Source organism: Artibeus jamaicensis, unplaced genomic scaffold, assembly GCF_021234435.1.
Source record: "Artibeus jamaicensis isolate MK-2021 breed Jamaican fruit bat unplaced genomic scaffold, CSHL_Jam_final scaffold_614, whole genome shotgun sequence".
NCBI lineage: Eukaryota > Metazoa > Chordata > Mammalia > Chiroptera > Phyllostomidae > Artibeus > Artibeus jamaicensis.
In genome coordinates, this window is record NW_026522050.1 from 3,647,287 (window position 1) to 3,669,156 (window position 21,870).

The window sequence follows — 21,870 nt, forward strand, 5'->3', positions numbered from 1 at the left end:
CTCCTTGGAGTCCCCTCCAGGACTCTCTCCCTCTCTGCCCCACTGTCCTCCCCACAGTGGTGGCCCTGGCGGTGACAGGCTGGCCACCACGGCCTCAGTGAGTGAACTTGGCTTAGCCGGCAGCATGGCCTGGCCTCGAGGGGCATGGGCCAAAGCAGATTGTCAGCCCCAGCCCCAGTGCCACCCCGTCAGAATGTATCCTGTGGCCAAAGGTTAAAAAAAACAGTGAAAGTCATGAGAGAGCGGCAGACATGGCCGCCCGGCAGGCAAAAGAGCACTTTGGAGAAAGGTTCGCGTGCCCCTAATTCGAAGCCTCCCAACCAGGACAGACATCTGAATGGGGTGGGTGCTGGGGCTGAGACTCCAGACCCTGGCCTGCGCCCCAGCCTCTGCAGAGGCCACCCACAGGACTGCCCCCTGGGCCCGAGGTCCTGGCTCTGGAGGTGGGAAGAGTGTGGAAGACAGAGGGACGGAAGTGCCCCAGCCCTGGTCAGAGGGTTCCAGGGGAGTGAGGAGGACATTTTTCTGAGTCAGAGGTCTGAGCTGCTGGTAGCCTGAAATCACAAAGCATCTCTCTACGGAGGGCAGACCGTGGGTGCTGTCGAGGGCGGAGCCAGGCCTGCAGGGTCAGGGAGCCACCTTGCCCACTGTGACCCAGCGTCTTGGACTACACTGGGGGCTCAGGGAGAACAGACGGAGTATGAGGCCCGAAGGCCAGGCTGCAGGGGGTCCAAACGCATTTCTGGACCCCTCATCTAGCAGATGTTTAGGGGCAGAGGGTGGAGGTGGTACGGAGCCCCCAATCTCTCAGCTCCCGGCGGGGAGGGCCTGACAGAAGGCAGGCCCCATAATGGGTATTGGAGGTCGAAGTGAAAGAAAACTTGAGAGGAAACCAGGAAAAGACCAAAAATGGGACCAGTGAGCTCGCATGTACCCCAGCCTTGCGGACACCCCTCAGGACAAAAACCCACCCCTCCCTTTGGCCATCGTCCCCACCTGCTCCCCCTCCCCCACGGGCACCCGAGCGCTACAGCTTCATTTGTGCAGGTAGGCATCCAGCCAGAGCTCCCCAGACTTCTTCAGGGACCTGGGAAGAAAGCAAGGTAGGGACAATCGGGGACCCGGCGAGGAGCCGGGGGCCCAGGGAGTGAGTGGGACGGGGAAGTCTGGCCGACAGTGCAGGGCTTCCTCTCAGCTCTCCACCGAGGCAGGCGGAAGGAAGACCCTCATCCTGCCCAGAGATAAGCCAGGCAATTCCCGGTCAGGAGGTGGCCCGGTGGGGCCTGTGCCAACAGGGCTCGGCCCCTCCTGTGATTGCCACTGCCTCCACCACGGGTGGTCCCAGACACATGCCCTCTATCCTCCCGCCTTGTCCCCCGGGGCTGCAGGGACCCCCGCGCCCAGGGGCTCCCCTCACCTAATGATGTCCTGCAAGGCCCTCAGCAGCGGCTTCTCCTGGTACCGGATGCCATGCTTGGCGCACAGGGACTTCACCAGCGGGGCCACCTTGTGGAAGTTGTGCCGTGGCATGGTGGGGAAGAGGCTGCGGAGGGCGTGGGGTGCAGAGTGTGAGCGCACCCCTGCCACCTCTCTCAGCCCATAGAGGCCGCAGGGCCCCGGGGTCCCTGTCTGCAGCTCTCCCCATGTGCCCACTGACGCCGCTGGCATGTGTGTCTGTGGGGGGTTGTCTGGGGACAGCTCTGTTTGTGCTCTGGGGACTGGAAAGAAATTTGATGACTAGAGACAGCACATTTTCCTAAAAAGGAAATGGGGGGGGGTGAGAGGCAAAGGAACAGGGGCCAGGGGGCAGGAGAGGATGAGGGACGGCAGGGGTGGTGGCTATTTGAGGGCTAGCCCCTCTGCGTCCCAGTTCCAGGAAAGCTAGCTAACCCCGCTGGGCCTCCGTGTCCTTGCTAATGAAATGGGATCGACCGCCCTGCCCTGCCAGGCTCACGGGACCGAGGGAGGCGCTGGCATCAGCCCTCTGTAACTACAAAGCTCCTGCCACACATTGGGGAGGGGGCTGTCACTATGCCAGTGGGGCACAGGGCGCCCCTCCCCAACCCCAGCCTCAGTGGGGATGGCTGTGGAATGTGCTCTAGGGCTGGGGGGTGGCAGATCTCACCGGGGGGAGGGAAAAGGAGCCCCCCAGTGCTGCCCTCTGCCCAGATGGGACTGGCAGCCACTTCCCTCCCACTGTGTGTGGCCCGCCGGCCCCCACCCCTGCCCGGGCTCACTGGTGCTCGATCTGGAAGTTGAGATGCCCGCTGAACCAGTCGTTGAAGAAGGACTGCTCCACATTGCAGGTGGCTGACAGCTGTCAGGGAAGAGGGACGAGTGGCTGGGAGTGAAGAACCTTGTCTTCTTCCCCGAGGCCAGCCTCACCCGTGGTCTCAGAGCCACCCCTCCACATCACACTATTCTGCTTGGAGTCCTCACCCACCCCGGTTCCTCACTGGACCCTCCTGAAGAGCCCTGCCACCTTTGCCGTTTAGCTCAGCACCAGCCAGCAGGACACGGGCAGCCCCTGGAGAGCCCAGCACAGCTCCGGGTCCACCAGGTAGCCATATTCCCAGCAGCCGAGGACACGAACTCAGGGCCCCGCCGCCTCACCTGACTGCTGAACCAGTCACGATAGGGCTCTCGGTCAATCTCCATGACAATATGGTTCATCTGCGTGACCCACACGAACCAGTGGCTCTCCAGGAACCTGGGAGAGAGTGCTGCTCAGTGCTGGGGCCCTGGCCACCCTGATCGAGGGGGACCCTGCTGCAGTGGAAACAGCTCCCCCTTCCAACCCCGAGCAGCTGAAGGCAGGTGTAGGGGGTAAGCTGAGGTGCCAGGACGTAGGCCCAGGGCAGGCAGTGGGACCTCTGAGCCTTTCCTCATGGTCTCTCTCCTCAAAGCTCCAGTCAGCACCCATGCTGGGGGGAAGCAGGGATTAGCCAGCGAAGCTCACGCACCTGATGAAGTTGAGGAAAAGGACCGCGCCCAGGATGCCATAGAAGGGAATGTAGGTGATGAAGAAGCGGACGTAGTAGCTGATGGCCCAGGCCAGGTCCTGCCAAGAGAAACACGTTGGATGCGGGACGGCCCTGCCCTCCCTGGCACTACGTCCTGACCGCAGGTGTGTACACAGCACCTCCCGTGCCCCATGCGGCAAAGGCATGTGAGAAACAGCCCCAGGCCCCGGGTGCACTGGGCAGCAGACACCTGCCTGTGCCGGGTTCGCGAGACTGTCTTTGTTTCTAGAGAAATGCCGTGTGTTTGGCAGCAGGAAGGGAGCGGTGTGCTCTGACTTCAGGAAGACAAACAGGGATGGGGACCCAAGGACATCAGCTGAGGAGTATCCATAAGGAGGGGCCGGAGGCCAGTGGCCCTTTTGTGGTCCCGGGGGGTTCCGACAGTGAGCACTGCCCGCTGACGCCCAGCGGGCTCATAATTCCCCCCCCCCCCACGCTCACTCAGCAAGGCAGGGCAAATGCCAAAGCGCAACCTGCCCCCACCTCAGGGCAGGCGGGCACTCTGCTTCGGGCCTGCCACCCGAGTCCACCAGACCACAGCGGGAGCCCCACCCTGGTCTCGGCTCTGCCTCGTGCCCCCAGGACAGAGCGGGCTTCCTAACACTGAGCAAACTCCACCGCCCCTACTAAGCCTCCCACCCTACCCAGAGTAGCCCACACTGTTCAGAAGGCCAGGCACCCCTCTCCTTCTCCAGCTCTGGGCCTTTGCATTGACTATTTGCTCTGCCAGGAATGTGCACACAGGGGCTGGGCCCGCCCCCCCCCCCCCCGTCACTTCTCCCTGGAGTCTTGGCAGGGGGCGATCAGAGGTTCCAGGTTCAGGCTGCCTGCGCTAACTCCAGCTCCACCGCTGGCCCGTGTGGCTGCCGGTGGTTCACGTCGCTGGGCCTCAGCCCCGCTCTGCAGGGCAGGCAGAGGGCTCCTGCTGAGGCTCCACGTGGCTCGAGTATGTGCTGTGACAATAGGCGAAGCCTGCGGTATGAGCCCTCAGGACCCCAGTCAGTGCCCTGCACCGTGTCCCTCCCCCCATGGACACGGATATTCTTAACGTGCAGTTTGGATCAGGCCACCACCATCCTCAAAGCCATCTCCGGTCTCCTTCTCTGCCAGGGGACAAAGGGTAAAACTCGGCCCCGGGCTAGGACGCCGGAGCCCTCACACACCTGCGCGTTGACCCCGCCTCATCGGCAGGTCTCCTGATCTACATACGCCCGCACAGGTGTGCTCATGTTTGCTGCAATGTTTGCGTCCTGGCTGTACCTGCCTGGAGGCTCCCTCCCCCATTATCTGCTCAGCAAACTCATCCTCCAGGCCAGCTCTGCCCGGTGTAGCTCCACCAACACTCAGGGAAGCCTTCTCTGTGTCAGAGGCTAAATGAGGTGCTGGGAGCAAAAGCTTGGTCAGAAGCCCCGAGTCTCCAAGGGCAGGGCTAGAAAGAGATTCCTTCCATTATCCCACGGAAGGGGACAGGAGGCTGAGGCGGGGCACGAAGGGAACGTGGCAGTGGGGTCTCCACGCTGCCCTGGACAGGCCTCCTTCAGGAGGTGGTGCCTGAGCTGGGCCGAGCTACCCCAGAAGCCTGCCAAAACAAGAACAGTAGGAAGGAGACTAGGTGAAGAGGCAAGGATACCAAAAGCCCAGACAGGCATGTGTGCTGGGGAGGTGGGCGGCGGGCAGGAGCTGTTTCCATTCAGATTGCATGTTCCATACTCTCCAACCCGAGGTAGGGGGCGGGAGACCATGGCCAGGTCACATCCCGCCTGGGAGACCTACCTGTACCTCATGGGCAGTGGGGAACCACTGGGAACTTGAAACAACAGAACACGGCTACATCTGGATCTAAAACGGACCCCTGCCAACTGGAGGCGCAGAGGACTAGGCTACTGCAGCAGCTAGGGCATGTGATGACGTCCCCCTCACCCCCCGCCCCGCACTAGGGCCTGCAGCACCCACAAGGAGGTAAGGGACTCCCGTTCTACTTGGGAGATAGAAGCAGCTGCGTGTGGAGGCCGCTGCGTCTCCGTGAGAAAAGGGGGAGGAAAGCAGCTGCTGCGAAGGGGCCGCGGGGCGTCGGGAGGACCCGCAGTGAGCGCAGGGCAACACCCCGGGGCCCACAAGGCAGCCTCTAAGGGGCAGAGGGAGCAAATATGACAAGTCCCCCTACTTTCCATCACATTCCCTTTCACACCGTCTTTGTGTGTCCGTGGCACAGCGGTGAGCACCTGTGTGTTAAGGGAGGCGCGTGCTCAGCTCTGTGTTCCCGCGGATGGATACAGGACTACAGCGCCGCTGTTTTAGGGGCAGGGGGCGATGTAGCTGCGCGATCTCACAGAGAGGTGGGGGGGGACCTTCGGGAGGGACTTGGGAGCCGCCAACAGGGATAATTTCAGGGGGGAGCTGGTGGTGGTATCAGATCCGGTGGACCCTTCCCTCCGAGGTGGGTCCTGAGAAGCATCCCCAGGAGGTGGCCACTGGCATCGCCGCCAGAGAGGTCAAGACCTCCCTCGTGGATGTCTTTAACAGCCTCCATCCACACTGTCGGCGCCAAGGCTGGTAATTCCTAGTGGAAGGCGGCAGTCCTGCGCATTGCACGGTATTAGGACCTTCAGCTGCCTCCCTGGCTAGGTGCCTGCCCTCTAGATGCCAGAGATACCACTCGGGCCCCCTTGCTCCACCACCCTGAGCTGTGACAGTCACAACTGGCCATGTTGAGGACCTCTGCCCTAGGTCACAGGTGCAATTGGCACCTCAGCTTGCTGTTATCATAAAGCAAACCACAGCACAGGGCGTGCCTCTGCCCACGCGGTCACGGGCACCTAAGGGATCCTCTGCGGATCTCAGACATCAAGACTGGGAACAGGCAGGAGGGAGCCCTGGGGCCCGGCCTGAGCCCTAGTTTCCAGCAGGGGCAAGAGCAGGGCCACGCAGACTCCCCACCACCTGGCAAGCCCTTGCAAAGGCCAGGAGGCCCTAGCAAATTTCCCTGGCTCTGCCATCTGACCCTGTTCAGGTACTTAGTCTAATTTCCTCTCCTGCTGTCCCTGTTTAATTGCTTCGTTCCTTGGGGAACAAACGGGAGAAAAACAAGATGAAATATTCATGTCAGGAGTCATCTGCCATGAAAGCAGATAAAATGCCCCTGGCAGCACCGCCTGACCCAGCACAGCCAGGCTCTCATGCCTTTTGGCCTAACTCCCTCCAGGGCCCAGGTGAACCGGGGCAAACAGCGCTCCATGTGGGAGGAGGCCTGGGTTCAAACCCTTATCACTGGCCTGATCCAGAAATTCCACTCTTCCGGCCCACTCCTCCCCGGTTCATAAAACAGGGTTAAATGACACAGCGTAGGTGGAAGCACTCAGCTGCTTCTAGAACACCGTGGGGACCGATGAGATGCTCGCTTTTGGGGAACGAGCCGATCTTAGAAGTGAGTTGGACAGGTTCTACCAGCACAGGGTTGGCGGGGACTGCCAGAGTCCCACCAAGTCCCCAGCCGCCACACCTGCTCCTGAGGTCAGTCCTGGTCCTCTTCACGGGATCCCTGGCCACAGACCCTCTGCCCACACTTTCAATGAGAGGACGTAAGACAAAAAATTTTGAGGCCCTTCAAATACTAGACAGATAAAAGGTATTGTTATTTCAGAGACTGGTGGCTAAAGGGTGGGGGGGAGGGCCCAGGACATGGAATTGGGAGGCTGGGTTCTAGACCCCCCCAGCCCCGCCCAGCCCCTCAGTATCAGCTAGGGCGAGCACCGATGAAACTGAGTGAGGAGACACCGGCAATACCTACCCAGTGACTCCGTGGAGAGGGGAGCCCTGTCTCTGTTGCGCCAAAGCCAGCTCTGCCTCCTCGGACCGCCCCTCCCCGGTCCTTCCTCCGTGGGCACGTCCTCCTGCACGGCCACACGGAGCCAGCCCCTCTCCAGGCCCCTTCCTCTCTCTGGGGGCAGAATCCGGAGACTCCCTCCAGTCCGGCGTTGCGGGCTGCATGCAGTGTGTTCCCTAAAAGGCCCGGGTGGAAGCCCTGACCTCCAGGACCTCACAGCGTGGCCTGACCTGGAGTCAGGGTCACCACAAATGTAGTTCATTCGGACGAGGTTATCCGAGACGCCCCTAATCCACGACGACCAGGGTCCTCATAAAAAGGGGAACTTTGGGTACAGACACCGACACCACCGGGAAGATGACACGAAGAGACACGCGGAGAGAGTGGCGGCCGTGCACCAGCCAAGGAGAGAGGCCCAACCAGACCCTTCCTCGCAGCCCCAGAAGGACCAACCCTGGCCACACTTCAGCCTTGGACTCCCAGCCCCGCTGGACTGGGAGATGGTACAATTCTGTTGCTAACAGAGCTGCCGCTCGGTCTGTGGTGCTTCGTTCTGCAGCCTCGGCAAATTAACACACCTGCCGTCTCAGCCGCCCCCCGGCTGCTCTGTTTACAAACCTGACGGCTCTAGTTTGTGGGGCTTAGAGCCCGCATGGGACACAGGAAGGCAGTGGCCGCCGCAGATGCGTGGGCCCAGTGTGGCTCCGATCACAGGGCCTTCGGGAACTTTCTGAGGGGGCTCTGCAAAGGCAGTGGCTCCCCAGGGTGGGGGATCTTTAAGCAAGGAGAGGGGTGCCACAGCCTGCCACCTCCTGGCAGCTTCACAGCAGGTCCCTTCCTGAGAGAGATAAGGCAGCCGCCCCAGGAGGAGAGGCCTGGGGCCCCACAGGGCACAGCGGGGCAGGTGCAGGCCCCGGGGCACCCGTCCAGACTCCGCCCTCCCCGCACCCCCTGCCAGCTGTGCCCCTGACTCACCACCCAGTCTTTTCGGACGATCATGGTCATGATGATCTGGTACTGGAAGTACATGGGGATGAGCAGCGGAGGCCCGACTGTGGGGGAGAACAGAGCAGGGGTGCTCACAGGTGTCCTGTCCCACCCGGTCCTCCCCGTCCCTCCTGGTCCAGGCTGCAAGGGCAGGACATGTGGGCCCAGCACACTGGCCTGCAGCTCAGAGGGGCCCACCGAGGGGGCTGGGAGCAGATGACCCCCTACGCTGCCCTCCACCCAGGGAAGGGGTGTCCGTGGGAGAGAATAGCCGGAGTGGGGGGTCTGGGGTAAGGTGCTGGGTGCCCCGCACTCACTCAGGAAGAAGTACTCATGCTGGTGGTTGTAGGGCAGGTATTTCAGCTTCTTCCTGCCGTACTGAGGAGAGAGCAGAGACCATGAGTGCGAGGCTCCCCGGGGCCCAGCCTCCCGTGCCTGCCCCTGCCCCTGCCCCTGCCCCTCCTCCCGCCCTGCAGCGGCCATCTCGCCTTCCACTCAGGAGGCCTCTGTCCCTTTGCTGTCAATCTGCACCCTCAGCCCCCCAAGCGTGGGCCCCTCCGGCCCTCTGGGCTCCCAGCTGCTCCAGCTAACAGCAGCCAACGTTCCCCGGGCCCTGGCTGGGCGTGCTGTCCCCACGCTCGTGCCGGCCTCCACTCATGCACCCCTCCCAGAGTCCACAAGCTGGCACTCCTGAAGCTGAGGCTCAGGGTAGAGGCTAAGGGTCAAGTCACTGCCCAAGGCCACACGAAAATGGGCCCAGCTGGGATCTGGACCTGAGAAAGCTGACCCAGAGCCCCAGTAACAGTCAGCAAATAACTGTTGGCTTCGTAAATGCACAACCAAACAACTCACACAGGGGCACAGGCCCCCAGGGGGCTGACAAAAGCTGCTGAGTCATCCTGGGGAATCTCTCCAGAGCCCGAGGCAGGCGCAAAAAACCAGGCAAGGGCCTGGGAGCATCTACCTCCTTGGAGCCTCCTGCAATTCCCAAACCTAATCACTCCACCCAGGGCACCAGTCCCCTCCGCATTGGAGCCCGCACCCCTGGGCAGGCCGACGCCTGGGTACTCTGAGAGAGGAGGGCCTGGGGCACCCTCGCTGTACAAAGCTGTTAGGCACTCTGTGAGTGAGCCGGTCAGAGAGGCACAGCCCCACAGGGTCCCAGCAGCCCTTTAATTCTAAAGCCCAGCCCTCGGGGGCCCAGCCCAGGCTGCTCCTTAGAGGCGAAGACCAAAAGATGGTGCTTGCAGGGGGCACCTGCTCTTGCTTACCCTGCCTGGGGCTGTGCGGGGAGCCTGGACCAGGGCCAAGACCCTGCACAGGTCGCTCAGCCCTGCTAAGCCATTTGCCATCCACATCACTGGTTGTTAAGAACAACCAATGAGTCGTAGCTGGTACGGCTCAGTGGACTGAGCTCTGGCCTGGCCTGTGAACCACAGGGTTGCAAGTTTGATTCCCAGTCAGGGCACATGCCTGGGTTGCAGGTCAGGTCCCCAGTAGGGGGCGAGTGAGAGGCAACCACACATTGATGTTTCTCTCCCTCTTTCTCCCTTCCTTCTCTCTCTCTAAAAATAAATAAAATCTTTAAAATAAAAAAACTGAGAACATGGGCCTAAAATGCCAGGCCCCAACCCCAGGGGCAGTGCCCCTCAGCAACCCTTCCCTGGACCTGAAGGCCGGAGCCAACGATGTCCATCCCTACTTACTGCTGGGAAATCAAAGCCAGGGAGATAGACAGACCCTGGATGTTGTCCAGGCCAATGCCCCTTGTCGTCCAGGTGAGAGCAGGGAGGAAAGTAATTGTCAAATTACAGGGAGGGTCTGTGGACTCCTGAAAGGAGAGGCCCCGGACAGGCGCAAAGCCAGCTTGTCCCCAAAACACGCACCCTGACACCAGCAGCCACGGCCACAGCACGCCCACTGGGGGGCCGCCAGAATCGATCCCTCGGTTCTGTGCGGCCTCCTGTGCTTTGGTAGGGGTCCTGCTCATCCCCAGAAAGTGTGTTCATTTGCTCAAAGATGGTCATTAAGGCCGGGGCTGAGGCTGACCTTGGAGATGTCCCAGCTAGGGAGGTCGGGGGAGGGAGCCCGGAGTGGTCGTTCTGGGGGCAGGGGGAAGTACGGCTGCCCAAGGGTCTGGGAGCAGACAGCCCACGGGACAGGCCCCTGGGTGCTGCTCCAACTCCCTCGCAGAGGCCGGGGAAGGGGCCCACAGGCCCTGCCTTTGTAGGCTTCTCCGGCCCTGGACAGCAGCCCTGCCCACAACTCTGCCCCGCAGGTCACCCCAGGGAAGGGGCCCAGGCTGAGAGGACTTTCTCGAGCTGGTCAACACGCTAAGGCCTCAGGAACCTGGGCAAGGCAGCAGAGACCAGAGGCTCCCCGCAGAAGGACTCAGGGGCGACAGAACTGCTTGGGGGGGTGCAGGGGAGTCACCTGGGAGTTCATTTGAAGCTGCATTTGCACAGAAGCACACTGTTTTCATTTATGTTTGGTGACCTTTGTGGGGGACAGTGACAGGGATGACAGAGGCTGATGCTGCCTCCTACACGTGTCCCTGCAGCGCCCCAGGATGGCCCCGGAAGGTCCCTGCCGATGGTCGCGGCAGTGGCAGGCCTCTCCATCAGTCCCCGACATCGCCGGGATTAGGGAGGCAGGGGCTCGAGATCTGGAAACAACTCGTTATCAGAGGAAATCGTTTCACCACCACCCACCCCACGAGCTCTTAGCTGTCAAGTGGACGGATGATGGGCACTTCATAGGGTTGTGGAGGGACCGGCGGGTGAAGTGGCTATAGAAGCACTTTGGGACCATGAAGGGAAGGCTGGTCGAGGTTACGCGTGCGCCTGTGGTGGGGGAGGGGGCACACCGACACGCCGTCCGTCCCCCCGGCATCAGGGTGTGGCTGACCAGCCTTCCTCTGGGAGCCAGGAGGCACAGCTGCGGCTGGCGGAGGCCAAGCCACGGGGGCGACTTTCTGGCTCTGGTCTCCCCACAGTCCGTTCTTCACCGACACCCAGCTGCGTACGTCACGGGTGCCAGGAAGGGGCGAGGGAGGTGTTTTAGAAAGTTTCATGTCAGGAGGGGGGCTCCTGGCTTCTTCCTCCATCAGAATAAGCTAGAGTGACCCCACAAACACACACTTCCCTAATGTGCACCAGGCAGTGGCCCTAGGCAAGACCCCCCAGGACCCAGAAGCCCCGGCTTCGAGCCCGAGGGCCAGGGACGGGACCGCAGCGCTGCTTCTCTAGCCACAGCCTTGAGCGAGTCACTCCACTGCTCTCAGCCCCAGTTGTTCGGTCTGTAAAGTGGGTGTGCGCACAGCTCCCGCCTCAGGGCTGAGCAAGGCTCAGCAACCACCTTGCCGCCACGCAGTGCTCAGCACAGCGTCTGGCCCTGGACTCTCTCGGCGAGCGTCTGCCTTCATCCCCACTGGGACCCCACACCTCCCCACTGGAGGACAGCCCTCACCACACACAGGGAGAAAGCTCAGGGCAGTGGGGCCATCGGGGGGAGACGCAGGGAGGACAGTGGGTGCCGGCACCCAGATGAGGTATGGGTGCCTTATTGTGTCCAGACGCCAAGCAGAAGATGGTGGCGCACAGGGCTCCCTTTGACGCATTTCCAAGCTGAGGCTGACTGGGGCCACAGGCCACAGGCGTGCGGTGGGGGGCAAGGAGGCGTGGACACTGCCAGCGGGGCAGCTTGGCTTCCTGGAGGTTTACAACCCTTTGCCCCGGTTGGCCAGCCCTCCCGGGCTCAGCCTCTCGGAGGCCCACATGGCCAGCCTTGGATTATAGGTTTGGATGCCAGGGGCATGTACAGGGGACTTTTCAGCTTTAGAACAAAATGTCTAAGGAAGGACAAGGGCCTTCTTTGTCTGTTCCGGAGCGGGGGAGGGGAGCTGTCGCAAAGTCCAGCCTCAGCCTCTGGGAACCTGCAAACACAGGAGAGAAAGAGCAACCAGGCATGCACGGCCGGCAAAACCCCACAGCCCAGGCCACGGGCCTGAGAGGAGCGCCTGGTCACTCCTAGGAAGGACTCGCCCCTTGACCCACTCACCAAAGGCTGCCTGAGCCGGGAAGCCTGGCCGATGAGCGGTGGGCAGGCACGGGTGCAGGGAGAGCGTTCCAGGGGGTGGAAAAGCAGGCTCTCGGGCAGAGGTGGAAACACAGTCACAGGGACAAGGCCCCCATGACACGGGCAGGAAAAAAGGACAAGCAGTGTCAGGCTGCCACTGAGCCATGGACACCACCACTGTGCACGCCTGTCGTGGAAGCTCCAGGAAGGCCACAGAGCCCACCAGAGACAGGAGCGTGCAGCTACCACAGATGAAGAGGCTAAGTTTTCGTTATTTTCAAGGATGCGATTGTCTACCCAACAGAAGAGCAACTAGAATCACAAAGAGACATAAGTGGACACTGCTTGGACATCAGACAACTAGCTAGCCAAATGCAGCTTCCTGCACACCAGAGAAACCCTGATCACAGTGACGAAAATGGCGAATATCCAGGATTAAGAAAAAGAAACTTGCCCTGGCTGGTGTAGCTCAGTGGATTGAGCGCAGGCCTGCAAACCAGACAATCGCGGTTTGATTCCCAGTCAGGGCACATGCCTGGGTTGCAAGCCGGTTCCCTGCAGGCCAGTTCCCAGCAGGGGATGCACGAAAGGCAACCATACATTGATGTTTCTCTCCCTCTCTCCTTCCCTTCCCCTCTAAAGATAAATAAATAAAATCTTAAAAGAAAAAAAGAAAAGAAAAAGAAACTTGCACGAGATATATAAAGTATGAAAAAAAAGTATGAAACCTTTCCAAGAGATAGGAAAGAAGACTTGAGTAAAGAGAGAAAGTTGCTTTATTCCTGGATGGAAAGGCTGAATATAAAGGCGTAAATTCGCCCTGGAAATTCGCCCTGGCTGGTGTGGCTCAGTGGATTGAGTGCTGGCCTGCGAACCAAAGGGTCGCCAGTTTGATTCCCAGTCAGCCTGGGTTGAGGGCCAGGTCCCCAGGAGGAGGGTACAAAAGAGGCAACCACACAGCAATGTGTCTCTACCCCCTTCCCTTCTCTAAAAATAAAATCAAAGCCTGGAGGGGACGAGCAGTGTCCCCCGGATGGGGGAGCCAGGAAACGGGCTGCCTCCAGAGAAACGTGAAGGCAAGAGCATCCTCTGAGCCCAGTCCCACTGGACAGAAGTTCAACATTCAAAGGTGAAACTGTAAGACACTGCAAATAGTGCCTACGAAGAGAAGAACTGCCTAAGCAGAGAGGAAATGGAAGGGCTCTCCGGGGGCTGGGGTGGGGGGGGTGGGAGGGGGTGAACAAATACATCTTGCTACATCAACCAAGCAAAAAATTCTCCCGGAAGTCAAAAATAAGAGGAAAAGACAGGAAACTAACCAGGGGGCGCCTGCTTGCATCTCTGAGTGCCTGCTGGGCTGCTTTGTTTACGGTCTGCGGAGGTAAGAGGGCCTCCTTGCTCTGGGGGCCGCCGGCCCTGGTGTGCTGTGTGGGTCTGCTGTGAGACAACTGCCATCAGACCGTCGTCACCAGAGTCCCTTCCGGGGCAGCACGGTTCTGTGGACACCAGGGCACAGCTTAGCCAGGACCCAGAAACAACCCTCCCCCAGAAGTGTGAGAGGAGGATGGCGAGGACGGGAGCACTGTGGCCCTGGCCGAGGCGTTTCAAATGCTACCAGCGACTGTCACCAGACCCCCAAACCTCCTGGCCACCCCCTGCCCCAAAGCCAGCCCTGGACAAGCGTCTAGAGAGAGATGTCAGAAGAGGTTTCATGGGCCACCAGGCAGAAAGACGCCTTCCTGCCAGCGTGGTTGGCGATACTCGAGCTTGTTAGAAACGAGGACCATCTGTCAGGACAGCCAGCAGCTCCACAGCGGGGTGGGGGCTCACCCACCGAGGGAAGCTTTTGTTTTCGCTAGCCAGGGGCCAAGTTCATCAGGTCCACCCCCTAGACACCACTAATCAAAGCGAGCAAAGTTTCCTAGAAACTCAAGCACCTACTTCGGCACCGAGGCCCCACACTTCCACAGCGCTGAGTTTTGGCTAATTTCCCCTGCACTGATAATGCCACCGAAACCCACATTTCTGCTCAGATACCCTCTCAAGTGGACAAGAAACGGGAGGGGAGGGACAGACAGGCTCTGCCCCCCTCCTCCCTGCAAGCCTCGGGTGCCAACACTGTTGGGAACGGGGCGAAATTCAAGACTCTGCTCCTGATGCCCGCCGAGCCCCTCCCGGTGTCCCGCTCTGTGAGGCTGGGATCCTCAGCTCCGGTTCACCTCAGCCATGGAGTTCCGAAAATCAAAGCACATGTAGGTTTTGGGGGTAAAGTGAACCGTTACTAGGAGCTGTCCCGAAAAAGGCTCCACCTTTTTTTTTTTTTTAGATTTTATTTATCCTTAGAGGGGAAGGAGAGAGGGAGAGAAATATCAGTGTATGGTTGCCTCTAGTGCATCCCCTGCTGGGAACTGGCCTGCAACCCAGGCATGTGCCCTGACTGGGAATTGAACCACGATCCTCTGGTTCAGACCTGTGCTCAGTTCACTGAGCTACACCAGCCAGGGCAAGGCTCCACTTTTTTAAAAAAATGTATTAAATGAAGACATTCTTCAAATACACTGGGAGAGCGCTTATTAAAAGGAAATTAAGAGTTAGCCACACCAGAATATCCTGCCTTAGGAAACAGCACGGGGAGCATTACAGAACAGGAACAGAGCGGAGCCCTGGGCAGCCCCAGGCGGAGGCCGATGGACCTGGACTCAGAAGGAGGTCCATGCTTGGTGAGGCGGCAAGTTGCAGGGGAGAGTCTCTAAGTTTTCGCTTTAGCTCTTGAAAAGCAGGTGTGTGTGCAACTGTCCACACGTAGGAAGCATAGGGTGGGCTGCCACCAGCCGTCACCTCAGGGGCTGCCACAGGGGCAAGGCAGGAACGGTGGAGGTCACAGACGCCTCGTTTGCAGATTGGGTGTATTTCTGAGCCACTTAAATGCTTACGATAGGTATATTCTGTATTTATAATTTTAAAATGTACTAATATTAGCCGTGACCAGTGTGGCCCAGTGGGTGGTGGGTCGTCCGGGGAAGGGAAAGGTCACCGGTTCAATTCCTGGCCAGGACACACACCCGACCCTCTGGGTATCGGGCCAGGTCCCCGGTTGGGGGCATGTGAGAGGCAATGGAGGACAGTTTCTCTCCCTCTCCTCCCCAGTCTATAAAAATAAATAAAAATAAAATTTTAAAATGTACTAATACTAAAATAAGGCCGAGTGGAAGAAAAGGGCGCGACCTGTGTGACCAGGGGTCGCCACACCCGCAGGCCACACCCCTGGCCACACCCCCTCCTCTCACGGAGGCTCGATTCCTCTGCTGGGGAAGCCGGGGGCGCGGACTGCGGCCAGCTCCCTTCCAGGGGGAGGCCTGTGGCTTTCCAAATGAGCTTTCCTTGAGCTGGCCTTTGGGGACCAAGCTTGAGCCCTGCCAACTGAAACCAGCTCCCCCCCCGCCCCACCCCCGGCCGGTGGAAGGGGGGGCAGCCTCTAACCAGCACTGACGCTCTGATAAGAAGCCATGTCCATCATTTACACATGAATCTGCTCCCCAGAAACTGCAGCTCGAATAATTCAGGGCATCCAGGAGAGGTTTCCGTGTACACCTCGGGTCTGGCTGAAGAGTCACCCCACAGAATCCCTGCCCCGATCCCCACTCGGGCCACCAAACGCTTCCCAGGTCGGCGCCCTGCCCAGCCCCGCCACTCACACACCTCGATGGGCTGCCACTCGCCCAGGACGAATACGTGCAGCATGTTCACGTCTGGGTCCTTCTGGAAGATGTTGGGCTTGGCGTGATGCTGGAAGTGGCGATGGTTCCACCAGTTGGCGGAGGCGCCCTGTGGGGGGAGAGGAGGGTGAGGAGCACAGTTTGCCAGGGGACCTGACAACGAGGCCTGCCCAAGGCCAGTTCCTAGGGGCCTGGCACCTTCACCACTCAGGGCTGACTTCCCTGTCACACCAAAGGCGTCTGGCCCTGGCCGGGTGGTAGCTCTCTGTTGGTTAGAGTGTGGTCCGGATATGCCAGGGTTGTGGGTTCAACCCCCAGTCAGGGCAAATGTAAGAATCAACCAATGGATGCGAAAATAAGTGGAACAGCAAATCGATGCTTCTCTCTCTCAAAATCAATTAAAAAAAATGTTATCTGCCCACAAAAGAACGCAGCCCTGCCAGTACCAAATGAAGGGTGCTGGCGGCCCTGCGGCCAGGACTCCGGAGTGGAGCCGAGTCACTGCCTGCACGCGCCCAGGCCCATTGGCCCAGCTGAGAGGTGGACGGACGGCGGGTGAGGGCCGAGCCGAGGCCCCACGCACGCGGCCAGCAGTCCGGCCGGCGTGGAGGGCTCTGTGCGCTCCTCCAGCCCCAGCTGCGAGCCTCCACGCCCTGGTCCTCCGCACGGCTCCTGCGTGCCCATGCCAGGTAAGGAAGTGCTTGTGGTGTGAACCCAAGGGACATGAGAGGAAACACGACCACACAAAAACTTGTATGTGGATATTCCCAGCAGCATGACTCAAAATAACCAAAAAGGGCAACACGACCCAAGGACCCAGCAGCCGAGAACTGGACTACGCAGAACGGGGTGGACCCGTCCAGCGGAGTGCTGTTGGGCCTCCCCTAAAGGGAAGGTCGGTACTGACACACCACGACGGGGATGGACCTTGAAAAACCTCAAGCTCAGTGAAAGAGGCCAGTCCCAACAGACCACAGACGATTCCATTGACACGAAATGTCCAGAACAGAGAAATCTGGAGATAGATGGGTGCTTGCCTGTGGGTTGCCGAGGGCTGGGGTGGGCGAAAGGGATGGGAGAATTGGGAGGTGGTAGCTAGGAGGCAGGGGTTTCTTTTGGGACCCATGAAGATGTCCCCAAATTCACCGTGACGATGGTTTAAGTCATTGGCTTCTGCACTTCAAATGAATTGTATGGTATGTGAATGGCATCTTAATAAAGCTTTTTTAAACAAACAAGGGCCTGGAGCAGTTGGCAAGAGACGCCCTGCAGACAGACCCGCTGTACACTGTGGGGCAGGACTGAGTCAGCGGCACAGCCCGGGAGGGACTGACCGACTCGCTAAGGAGCGCGGTCAGAGCTTCCTGGCTCTCCCACGCAAGTATAAAAGTAAGGTTCTCGGAAATAAGCGGCATTACGTGAGTGTTTATTTCCAGGCCGTGAATCTGTCTCACTGGCTCAAGCTCCCCACACAGTTGGAGGGTGTGTCCCTCCACAAAGCAGCCCAGTGACGCACAGAGGGAAACAAGACTCTGACCCTTCACGTTGGGACTTCACGGGTGGACTGTTCCTGGAGCCATCTGTGTTCTGGCCAAGGGTCTGGCCATCTACAAAAAGGCCTGATCTCAGAAACAGACATTTTGCTTGGGTGGGAATGGCTCTGAGCCGCGGCGGCCCTTGCGGGCGACTTCGGGCACCTGCAGGCAGGTGGGCTGCAAAGCCCATCAGAGCAAAACCAGGTGTTGGGGAGCGAGAGCTCAGAGGGCCGAGGACTCGGATAACACACTCATCTCTCTGGCCAAAAGCAACCAAATCGCAGCCCTGGCTGGTGTGGCTCAGGGGACTGAGTGCCTGCCTGGACTGCACACCAAATTCCTGAGGAGATTGAAGTAGAAAAGTATCTGGGACAAAAACATTCAGAGGCGAGGCATGCTATGAGTAAGCTTGGTGTTTGCAGAATGCGTAACCAGGGGAAAGCAAGATGGGCAGGCCAGCAGGCCAGCAGCCAGGAGGGGCCAGGCCGCACCAGCCCGGATGGAATGACAAAACGTATTTTGATGGTGCCATTCCTTTCCTGTGATTCTCTTCCGTTCCTCTTTGCTGGGCAAAGCCCTCCTTCTGCTTCCCGAATCCTCCCCCCCAGGAAGCCTCGCTCGCCTGGGAACAGTGGCCCAGCCCTGGCGGACATGCTGCCGGCCCTGGGAATGAAGTGGGGAAGGGGCCACTGTCTATAACCAGGGAGTCAGGGGTCACATCAGAGCGAGATGGGGCCGAGAGGGCTGGCCAAGCTTCAGGAGGCCGCTCAGGACTGCCTTGGTCTGCAGGTCGGGGAGAGGGGGCCAGGCCAAGTGAGGGCGCTGTACCGACAGAGGGGAAGAGTCCAGGTGAGGGCCTTGGGGATGGAGTGAGGGGAGTGTGGGCGGTTCCAGGAGCCAAAGGAAGGCCCCTGGGCTGGGCCCAAGCCCCAGGGTGGCAGCCAGCAGGGCTGGGCCGAGCCGCATCGGAGCCAGAGGGAAAAGGAGACAGGTGCACCCTGGTTTTAACAGATGCAACCTCGTCGACCATCTTTCCCAAATCTACTTTTTGGCTCACCTCGTTTTCAGCTGCAAGGATAGCTAAGTGACCATCTTAAATGATTTGATGGTCAACCAAGGGACCGACCATCTTAAATGATTTTCAGTTAACCGAACAGAAAATTCTGTTTGGATATAAATAATATATTTAAAGTTCACATTGGGGCTTTTAATACACTGACTTTCCAATTTGTAAGTATTTGTTAACTACTTTGATGCTCTGGGGAGGAAAACATCAACCACTGAACAGAGAACACGAGCTTTTCCTTCCGCATCCGGTTCCAATGTGGCTCAGCATCGCCCTGATCCTTATTTATTTAAAATGTTGGTATTCTGAGCCCTGGCTGGTGTAGCTCAGTGGACTGAGCATGGGCTGCAAACCAAAGGGTCTCCAGTTCGATTCCCAGTCAAGGCACATGGCTGAGTTGCAGGCCAGGTCCCCAGCAGGGGGCGCATGAGAGGCAGGCACACATTGATGTATCTCACCCCCTCTTTCTCCTTCCCTTCCCTTCCCTCTAGAAATAAATAAATAGAAATAAGAAATCTTAAACAAATAAAAATTTTAAAAGGTTGATATTTTGTTCAATGTGCATTTTGGGGCATTAATTTTGATTTTTCAATACCGCACTGAAATGTTACCTCGATTACCGAGGTAAAATTTTTTGGTGTTCCCCTAGATTCTGCGCCCTGGGTGAATGGCTCACTTGCCTCGCCCTAGTCCTGGCCCCAGAGGCCCGAGACAAGACTGTGAAAAGGCTGGCAGGTTCCGGTTTCCATCCCTGGATGCTGAGTCTCTTTGGCACCAGTCCCTGGGGCTTGCATTTTGTCCTAAGTGCCATGGCCAACAATGAAATGGTTTTAAGCCGAGGCATGGCTGCTTAGAAGTGTCATTACATAAGATCAGCCTTGGAAAGAGCTCTCCATCGGAAGGGAAGTGACGTGGCTGAAGGAGGACAGGAAGTCAGGATGGGGGGGGGGTCTCACGTGGATCCTGCGGCCGCACAGGCCAATGCTAAGAAAACAGGTCCCAGTGCCCTTTTCACTGTCCTCGCTGCCTGTGCTAAAACATCTGAGGTGACTGGGCTCCCTGCAGCCAGTCTCCCTCTGTCCCAGCAAAGAGGCCAGAGGAATGGATGGCCTTGTAAGACTGGTCTGGCCCTGGCTGGTGTGGTTTAGTGGACTGAGCATCAGCCTGAGAACCAAAAGGTCACTGGTTTGAGTACCAGCCAGGGCACATGCCTGGGCTTCGGGCCAAGTCCCCAGTTGGGGCATGCAAGAGGCAGAAACATCGACTGATGTTTCTCTCCCTCTCTTTCTCCCTTCCTCCTCTCTCTCTAAAATTAAATAAAATCTTTAGGGAAAGAAAAAGAAAAGACCAGTCTGCAGCAACATGGCCACCAGGTACCAGAGCAGTTCCGGGAGCGCTGTGATGGCCTTGGCTCGTGGGCGCCCCTGGGGGAGCTGCATGGCCTCGCCACTGGCCTGGACGCGTCCAGGGCCCTTCAAGGACCGAGGGCCAGCGGGATGGGAAAGCGCCTCCCAGCCTGGCTCCCGCCCAGGATCTGGAGACAGGACAATCTGGAGACCGGACGCAGCCCATCTTTGTTGATTGTTGCTGCGTGGGGATCACGTGGGCTGGGAGCGAAATGTCACTTTCAACCCCGACGAGGGATTTGCCCCACAGAAAAGCACACGAAGTGAAACAAAGTGATCTGCTATGAGCACCCGCTCCTCTCACCCCTGAAATTCTGGAAAGAACCCAGGTTCTCAGACCGTGTCAGGCTCAGGGCCAGGCCAGCCGCTTGCTGCGGAGCTGGTGACCGGTTCAGCGGACGTTCACCCCCAGCCAGACCTGGAGCCCGTAAGCCAAGGGGCTTGCTTGATGCATCTGGGTTGTAGGAGGATTAAGTTAACCCAGACGCGTGGCTCTTCCCAAGCTGGGATGGGGAGGGAAGGGAGGGCGGAAGTCTTCAGGACCCAGCCTTTCTCAGGAAGCAGCTGGAGGCTGAAGGGTAAGAGGCCTGGGGCAGAGGATGATCTGTTTCAGGGAGAGCCTGGTCTTGTTTCCAAGACCAAGGAGATAACGCCACTCAGACCAGCACAAGGTCACCCGCCGGCAAGTCCAGCCAGGGCTTTACGAACTTGCCACTTCCATGGGCCAGCCTCCTCCTCTGTAGGGTGGACAGAACCGAGTTTTAAACACATCTCTGAGTTTAAAACACATCTGACCCTTTGGCTCAGCTGCTCACTGTACCTCGTGACGTCCCCTTATCTAAATAAAGACTTCTATGAGGACAGTATCTCCTTGTCATCCCCCCCCAAGCATATCTGAGGCTGCTTATAATGAAGGGCTCATGAAATGATGATAAATGACACGCAGTGGGAGGGAGGAGACAGCTCACAAAAGCGAGACTGAGGACGGTTCCGAGGGTTACTTTGGGTTGCCCAGGAGGAGACACAAAGAATCTCGATGCATCGAACGGCTCCCGTGGCCCAGAGACAAAACCACTCCAGCTCATCAAGAGACGCTGCTCCCCCACTGGCCCCACACTAAAGGGAATTTACTAGATGAGCCCTTAGAGAGGGTGTGAAGGACATAATCAGCGGAGCCAACAGACACAAGAGGCATATGCCTGTCTTCCTAGCAAGGCCGCGGGTTCTCTGGGTCTGGTGAGAAAGGGAGTCAGGGCTCGCAAGGCCGGAGAAGAGGCGACCTGGTCTCAGAGTCAAGTGAGACAGAGTGTCATCAACTGCTAACCGATGGGACGGACGCCCAGGGCTGCTGAGCTTTACCTTTAAGTGGCCAATGATGAACTTGTGGACGATGTGGTTCCACGTAGACTTCTTATAGACAGAGAGGTGGCCATAATCGTGTTGCAGCCATCCAGCTTGGGCCTGGGGAGAGAGGGCCAGGGGTTTTCACTGTAGCCATGCACAGGGACAGGCCTCTGTGAGCTGGGGGAGCCAGGTGAGGGCGCCACACCTCACCTGAGAGGTACAAAGGACAAAGGCTGTGATGATGGTTGGAATCCAGCCATTGCCGAAGTAAAAGACGATGAACCAGGCGATGCTCTCCATGACGATGATGTGGGCCAGGAGCAGCAGGAAGAACAGGTGGTTGCTCTTGAACAGGTTCATGTCCTCGGCAGCCTTCCTCAGGGCCCGGAAGTCCTCGGTGATCTGGGACTTTGGAGCGAGAGCACGGGGAAGGTGTAGGTGTCAGCCACCAGCCACGGTGCACAACAACTGCTGTCATTACCACGTACCTGGGCCTGGACCTGGCACAGCCCTGGGGACTGTGCATTTGTCCACAGCCAACTATTTAAGTGGCAGAGAAAGGATTGGACTTCGAAGCTTGCATTTTGTACAACTGCGTTCTCGGCAGCACTATTTACCATCGGCAGAAGGCAGAACAAGCCAGAGATCGCTGCTGGATGCATGCGTAAACAAAACGAGGTCCGTCTGGATAGCAGACTGTTCCGCAGCCCTTATGAAGGAAGAAGACGTCCACCCTGGCTACTACAACGTGGGCAAACCTCGAAGACACCCGCTCAGTGCGGTGAAGCCAGACGCCAACAGGCAACTGCTTGGCTGACTCCACTCATCTGAGCGCCATGGACAGGCAGACTCACAGACAGGACACAGACTCGCAGACAGAACACAGGACGGCG

The 21,870-nt window shown here is 58.7% G+C and overlaps 1 protein-coding gene across 2 annotated transcripts in view; it reads right to left on the bottom strand.

Annotated features, from left to right (window-relative positions):
- Positions 1 to 221: 221 nt before the first annotated feature.
- FADS2 (fatty acid desaturase 2) overlaps positions 222 to 21,870 on the bottom strand; it is a 32,254-nt gene continuing 10,605 nt past the window's right edge. For both annotated transcript variants that reach the window (XM_037137728.2, XM_037137727.2), the window contains exons 3-12: positions 21,188 to 21,385; positions 20,993 to 21,094; positions 15,610 to 15,735; positions 8,151 to 8,211; positions 7,822 to 7,898; positions 2,964 to 3,061; positions 2,614 to 2,710; positions 2,238 to 2,317; positions 1,418 to 1,543; positions 222 to 1,087 (exon numbers count right to left, since the gene is read on the bottom strand). In XM_037137728.2, the coding sequence (XP_036993623.2) occupies positions 1,036 to 1,087; positions 1,418 to 1,543; positions 2,238 to 2,317; positions 2,614 to 2,710; positions 2,964 to 3,061; positions 7,822 to 7,898; positions 8,151 to 8,211; positions 15,610 to 15,735; positions 20,993 to 21,094; positions 21,188 to 21,385 (1,017 nt within the window). In that variant the 3' untranslated portion in view covers positions 222 to 1,035. The remainder of the gene's footprint in view (positions 1,088 to 1,417; positions 1,544 to 2,237; positions 2,318 to 2,613; positions 2,711 to 2,963; positions 3,062 to 7,821; positions 7,899 to 8,150; positions 8,212 to 15,609; positions 15,736 to 20,992; positions 21,095 to 21,187; positions 21,386 to 21,870) is intronic.